Source organism: Bidens hawaiensis, unplaced genomic scaffold (assembly GCF_021521415.1).
Source record: "Bidens hawaiensis isolate Kalapana, Puna unplaced genomic scaffold, B.hawaiensis_p1.1 tig00071574_1, whole genome shotgun sequence".
NCBI lineage: Eukaryota > Viridiplantae > Streptophyta > Magnoliopsida > Asterales > Asteraceae > Bidens > Bidens hawaiensis.
The window spans coordinates 29,898-37,462 of record NW_027502522.1 but is presented as its reverse complement, the minus strand read 5'-3'; the positions used below and the strand labels follow the sequence as shown (position 1 = coordinate 37,462).

Sequence of the window (7,565 nt, the reverse complement as noted above, 5' to 3'; positions counted from 1 at the left end):
GATGAATAATACAAAAAAAACTATCTTACACGTGTTTGAATTAAATATTAACAAAAAAAAATATACAACCTACACAAAAGCATTTAACCTACAAGTGTTCTAAGAATAAAAAAGCATATAACCTACACACGAAAAACATATAATCTACACAAAAAATTCAGCACCAATAAATACGCACGCACACGAAAACGTATAACCTTCACACAAAAAACATATAATCTACACAAATACAATTTATTCATACATTAAAAATTTCTTCCTATCCAAAACCAATTTCTTCCAATCAATATTCATCAACGAGTAGTTACATTGTGATAAATAATACAAAAAACTATCTTACACATGTTTATATTAAATGTCAATAAAAAATATACAAACTACACAAAAACATATGACCTGCACTTGTTCTAAGAATAAGAAAACATATAACCTACACATGTATAGGATATGTGTATCTTTGTGTAGTTTATACAATTGTAGATGTCGAGTTGCATATGTAACTTGTATGCTTTTTTGTATGTTGTACGTTTTTATTGCTCAAAACAAGTGTAGGTTATATAATTTTGTGTATGTTGTATATTTATTGTTTATATTTAATGGACAGATTTGTATGATATTTTTTTATTATTATTTATCACAATAATTTTTCTAGATGTATCAATTGAAAAACAAATATTATATTTTGATATTTATTGTTAAAAATTACGCGTTGATATATGCTAACAAATTGAGTGGAAAGAAATTGCTTTTTTAATATAAAGAAATAGTAGTATATGATTAAATTGTATTTTTGTTGAACAAAATAACTAGGTGGCAAACAAATAATAAAACTAAATTAATGTTTTTATCTTTTTAATTATTATAGTAAAATTAGTTAGGTATATTAATTAGAGAGAGATTTATGATTATATTAGTTGTAATTGAATAAAGGAAATGCATTTATTGTTGCATTTATTACTTTTTCATTCATTTTTAATGATTTAAAACTTAAAATAAAACTAATGGCCCACATTTATTTATCGCACTAATATCATTTCTCGTCTGAACTTAAACCATATATGTATTTATATATTGGACTACAACACCATTAAACCGTTAAAACAAATATTTTCTCTTTACTGACTGGACGTCACATGACAAAAATCGTCCTATTTTGTTGCCCGTTCACTATACGTAGCATAAGTGCTATGAATTCAATTTAATATCCAAGCCTTGATTATGTGTTCAGGAAGTCTCCATGTGTAATTGTGAATTTAAAACGTGTCTATAAAAATCACTTAAAAAAACAAAAGAAAACAACAAAAAGTGGGTCCACCACCAAAGCAAAAGAAAAATTTGGTTACGTTGTTCACTTTAATGTTGTGAATTTAAAACGTGTCTATAAAAATCACTTAAAAAAACAAAAGAAAACAACAAAAAGTGGGTCCACCACCAAAGCAAAAGAAAAATTTGGTTACGTTGTTCACTTTAATGTGCCTTTCTAAATGCCGAGGGAGCACATGCAAGTAGCAGAAGCAAAATAAACTAGATGGTCTAGTTGCACAAAATAAACTTTTTGGACGTAATTGGCAAAACGTTGGAAACCTAGATGGTCTAGTTGCACAAAATAAACTTTTTGGACGGAAATCGCATTATTGGCCAAACCTCAAGGACGATAAGGCCATGTGTAGTGGGCTACAAATTGGGACGACAATGGGCAATTTCTTAAAGGAACAACCCCCCCCCCCCCGCGTCCCATGCGATAAGAGGGGCGACAAGGGGAGGAGGTGTGTTGTCACCGTGTGTGGGTGGAGAATATTATTACTTTTATATCTTGTGTGTGTGTATGGGGATGGTTCAGGCGAGAAATTATATTTTTGCGAGAAATGAATATGAGCCACTAGTTTCATTTTAGGTTTTAAATGCTTAAAGATAAATGAAGAAAGTATAAATACATTCTTTCTCTTTAATTAATATAGCTAATAAACCATAATAATTATCTGTTCAATTAATATAACTAATCAAATTATTATAACTGGAAAATATTAAGAAATCATTTATTTTTATAACTTATTTTTTCTCTCCTGAATTTTTATCCTACACAAATACAATTTATTCATACATTAAAATTTCTATCAAAAACCAGTTTTTCCAAATCAATATATTAATATCCATCAACACATAGTTAAATTGTGATGAATAATACAAAAAAAACTATCTTACACGTGTTTGAATTAAATATTAACAAAAAAAAATATACAACCTACACAAAAGCATTTAACCTACAAGTGATCTAAGAATAAAAAAGCATATAATCTACACACGAAAAACATATAATCTACACAAAAAATTCAGCACCAATAAATACGCACGCACACGAAAACGTATAACCTTCACACAAAAAACATATAATCTACACAAATATAATTTATTCATACATTAAAATTTCTTCCTATCCAAAACCAATTTCTTCCAATCAATATTCATCAACGCGTAGTTACATTGTGATAAATAATACAAAAAACTATCTTACACATGTTTACATTAAATGTCAATAAAAAATATATAAACTACACAAAAACATATGACCTGCACTTGTTCTAAGAATAAGAAAACATATAACCTACACATGTATAGGATATGTGTATCTTTGTGTAGTTTATACAATTGTAGATGCCGAGTTGCATATGTAACTTGTATGCTTTTTTGTATGTTGTACGTTTTTATTGCTCAAAACAAGTGTAGGTTATATAATTTTGTGTACGTTGTATATTTATTGTTTATATTTAATGGACAGATTTGTATGATATTTTTTTATTATTATTTATCACAATAATTTTTCTAGATGTATCAATTGAAAAACAAATATTATATTTTGATATTTATTGTTAAAAATTACGCGTTGATATATGCTAACAAATTGAGTGGAAAGAAATTGCTTTTTTAATATAAAGAAATAGTAGTATATGATTAAATTGTATTTTTGTTGAACAAAATAAAGAGGTGGCAAACAAATAATAAAACTAAATTAATGTTTTTATCTTTTTAATTATTATAGTTAAATTAGTTAGGTATATTAATTAGAAAGAGATTTATGATTATATTAGTTGTAATTGAATAAAGGAAATGCATTTATTGTTGCATTTATTACTTTTTCATTTATTTTTAATGATTTAAAACTTAAAATAAAACTAGTGGCCCACATTTATTTATCGCACTAATATCATTTCTCGTCTGAACTTAAACCATATATGTATTTATATATTGGACTACAACACCATTAAACCGTTATAACAAATATTTTCTCTTTACTGACTGGACATCACATGAAAAAAATCATCCTATTTTGTAGCCCCTTCACTGTATGTAACATAAGTGCTATGAATTCAGTTTAATATCCAAGCCTTGATTATGTGTTCAGGAAGTCTCCATGTGTAATTGTGAATTTAAAACGTGTCTATAAAAATCACTTAAAAAAACAAAAGAAAACAACAAAAAGTGGGTCCACCACCAAAGCAAAAGAAAAATTTGGTTACGTTGTTCACTTTAATGTGCCTTTCTAAATGCCGAGGGAGCACATGCAAGTAGCAGAAGCAAGTATTTATTTATTTTAAATTAATAAAATATAAATAAAATAGTGAAAGCAAACCAACAGCTAGCCTCCGCTTATAAATATTGGACAAGTGCGTTTCTGTTTACCACCACCACCGATCCTTCGTCATTCCTTGCAGAAATGAGTTTCAATATTAATGAAGGCATTTATCCTCTGCACCACACTAAAATCATTCATCTGGTATATATATATATATATATATATATACACACATGTTTTACATGTTTTGATCATTTTGATTTTGATGGATTTGGTTATTGCAAATTTTGTGGTGTTAACTGTTAATAATATTATTAGGTGAGGCATGCTCAAGGAACTCATAATGTAGCATCAGAACTGTCCCCAATTTTATTAATATCTGAGAAATACTTTGATGCAGAGGTTACCCCTCTTGGTTGGGAGCAGGTACTACTTGAACATAATTAGTCAACTTGTTAATTAATTTAGATTAATATAATACAATATAATATTGACTTTGATATGTCCAACATGCAGGTGGATAATCTCCAGAAGCACCTTCATGCATCTGGAATTTTCAAAAACACTGAATTGGTTGTAGTCTCACCTTTGATGAGGTACTACTTCGGATTATTTCAGAATTGAGTTTTTTGGTTTTCTCATGAAAAAGAGTTTTCTCATTTTGATGTTATTGAGAATGAGGTTATCAAAGTCATGATATATTTTTATTTTCTACTTTTTTTAGGTAATTTTGAATTATTGATGTACAAGATTAATATAACATCTTCATAAAGCCTAGAATAATTTTTGTGGTTGTAGGACTATGCAAACAGCCGCAGGTGCTTTTGGAGGTGGAGTTCTTGCTAATGAGAGTGATGTGCCTCCACTGATGGCAGAAAATACGGGCGGTAGCAATCGCCCCGCAGTTTCAAGCCTAAACTGTCCACCGTTCATTGCTAATGAGCTTATACGGGAGCATGTGGTATATTATATATTTCATTTCTAGCTAGCACACACATATTATAAGCCGTTTATACGTTGCTGAAATCATATAATTATTGCAGGGTGTTCTTCCTTGTGATAGGAGGCGAAGTGTAACTGAATACAAACCCATGTTCCCAGCAATTGATTTTTCTTTGGTAAATACAAGTTTCCACAATTCTTAGTTTCTTACACTGGTTTTCATACATAGAATGTATCATCTATCTATCTTTTCATATATACATGCAATGTAGTTTTAAGGTTAATATATTTGCCTGTTTCATGCTTTATTCAGATAGAAACCGACGAGGATGTTTGGTGGAAACCGAAGATTAGAGAAACGGATGAAGAGATTGCAGCCAGGGGAGTGAAGTTTATGAAATGGTAACTTCTAATTCTATTATAAAATTTTTATTCAATATATTATGAGAATTTGTAGTCGTATTCTAGCTTTCTAATTGTTTGAAGTTGTAATGACCACATCAGTCTTAAAAAGTCAGATAACTTTGTTTAATTTATAGTTTGGGATAATTATATATATATATATGGTTGAGTTAACATATAATAATTGCTTAGCGTGCATTAGGTATGCGAATACGTTGAAGGTTAAAAAAACAAATACGTTCAAGTCAAATTGCAAACCCTAAAACGTTCAAGGTTAAAACCTGAAGCGTTCATGGTTAAAGCCTAATGCATTCAAGGTTAAAACTAATTATGCTCAAGTCAAAATTGATTCGATTGAAGATCTAGATGCGCTTGTTTAGATGAATTGATGATTAATTGGACATAGAATGATGATTTCGAGATCACGTGATGTGATTTATATTGATCAATTTCAAAAGATTAACTACCATTCCGATGATTGAGGCATGAATCGAATATAACATGAACATAAATTGATATGGAAAACGGATCTATTGCCTGGAGAATTAGTTCAAAGCTTGAACGACAATGATCAATTTCAACCCTAGGTGAGTTGGTGACGACGATGATGGTGAAGCTCAGGGCTCGCGTGTTTTTTGGCATCGAAGGGTGTTGGTGGTAGCATACGTAATGTATGATAAGAGATTATTGTATTGAATATTTTAAATAAATAAACAAACAAATATATATATATATATATATATATATATATATATATAATTTAAGAATTTTTAAAACACTTAAGCAACTATTTTTTAAAATTTTTTTATGTCTTGATATTATTCGAGGGTAGTGTTTGTTACTTTTTATATGCAACTTTAGGATTAAAATTTTGAAAATTTTTTTTTACACATATCTAAACTTAAACTTTAAACTTTTTACAAGTACATGTGTAAATTGGTTATTATGTAGATATATGATTTATTTTTATTTACACATATTTTATCTAGTAATTCATATATGTAATCACAAATTTAAATATAATATATGATAAAACTGATCACAGAAAGAAAAGAAAAACCTATGGGTTTTTGACACATTTTGTTTTTACCTAAAACTTTTGAAGGTTGTTGACACGGAAAGAGAAGGAAATTGCAGTTGTTACTCACAGTGGTCTCCTACATACTACACTTGGTAAATATGGAGATGATACTCACCCAGCAATCAAGGAAGAAATGTCCAAAAAGTAAGTTGATTAATTTTTATCATAAGTTCATAACTACATGCATATAGTCATGAGATACGGGAATCTTTGTTGGCCTATTTACTTTTACTTACTTAAACCTTAAAACTTTTTCTTTTTATACACGAATAATAATCCATACACGAATCTATTCTTAGTTAACAATACATACGCGATATATGTCGCATATCATATTAGTTTAAGCCGTTATTGAGGCGAAAAATTTTGATACGCGAAACAGTTTATTTGTTTTTAATATGGTTATATGTGGTATAACACCCCCAAGTAAACAAATATTCGTGGTTTTATCTTTTTTTAATGTAACTAGTGTCTCAGTCTCAGATATATCATTAGTTTCAATTGATTTGAATTAAATGACTCGTTTCCTTTTAATCTTTATCTTTCGTAACTCCATTTATTTCAATTGTGTGTACTCAGATTCGGTAACTGCGAGCTTCGTTCAATGGTCATTGTTGATCGAGGGTAACCTAAATTACACAAGAATATATTAATTTTTAATTTTCTCTCTTTTGTTTTTAAATAAAAATCCATCTCACCAATCATCTTGTATTCTGCAGCATGATAGGATCCGACACTTCAAAAACCAACTTTCCCGGGAAAATTCCTAATGGTGCTGATGGCCCGAGTCGTGTTGTTGATCAGTAGAGAATCACATCCACATTGTGGTTTGTCTGATACGATCCATGCTTGACCTGAGCTGGCCCGTGAAGACCCGTCAAAGCAAGCCACATTTAGTTTATGTAGCTTATTTTATGCTGTGTTAGGTTTCATGTTTACATTTATGCACATTTCCGTTTTTTGCATGTTAACTTTCCCATGTTTACAACTATGCGTGATCTCCTAAGGTAAACATTTATTATGCGTGATCTCCTAAAATTGAGGACTGTTAACTGTGGATTGAAATATTAATTTTGTTTAGTCAAACCAAAAAGTGGCTTTTGTTCAAAGAGTTTTGAAAAAAAAAAATCGTAACACTTTAATCAAAGTAAAAAAAAAAAAATAGTTTTTAAAAACCAATAAAAACAATGACATGGGTTTAAAGAGTTAATGACAAAATTAACTCTTTGATTAAGGACTTTCCAAATGATCACTATATAAAAATAGAATGGCTCCGGTTAAGGTCATCAAATCATGCGCCTTTCAGAAAGCTGCGATAAGCAATTTACATGACAACCATCTAAATTCATTCTTTGAAAAATTGAATATGTGTGTATTAATGCAAAATGTAGTACAACCCCTTTTTGAAGGCATCAATACCCTCAACAATATTGGAATGAAGCAGCTAGGCGAGCGATCTGTAATGTTGGGTTCAAGGGTTTAAAGTAACAACTGAATATAAGGGATTTCACCCAAAATGCAGTACAAACCCTTTTTAAGATGGCATCAATACTCTTAATAATATTGGAA

General features: G+C 29.5%; 1 protein-coding gene across 1 annotated transcript; it reads left to right on the top strand.

Annotated features, from left to right (window-relative positions):
* The first annotated feature begins 3,696 nt into the window (after positions 1–3,696).
* LOC143605813 (phosphoglycerate mutase-like protein) lies at positions 3,697–6,903 on the top strand. Its single transcript, XM_077081792.1, has 9 exons — positions 3,697–3,772; positions 3,890–3,997; positions 4,088–4,167; positions 4,370–4,532; positions 4,615–4,689; positions 4,827–4,915; positions 6,021–6,140; positions 6,576–6,620; positions 6,716–6,903. The coding sequence occupies exons 1-9, from the start codon at positions 3,713–3,715 to the stop codon at positions 6,801–6,803; spliced, it is 828 nt and encodes a 275-aa protein (XP_076937907.1). The 5' UTR covers positions 3,697–3,712; the 3' UTR covers positions 6,804–6,903.
* The last annotated feature ends 662 nt before the right edge of the window (positions 6,904–7,565 follow it).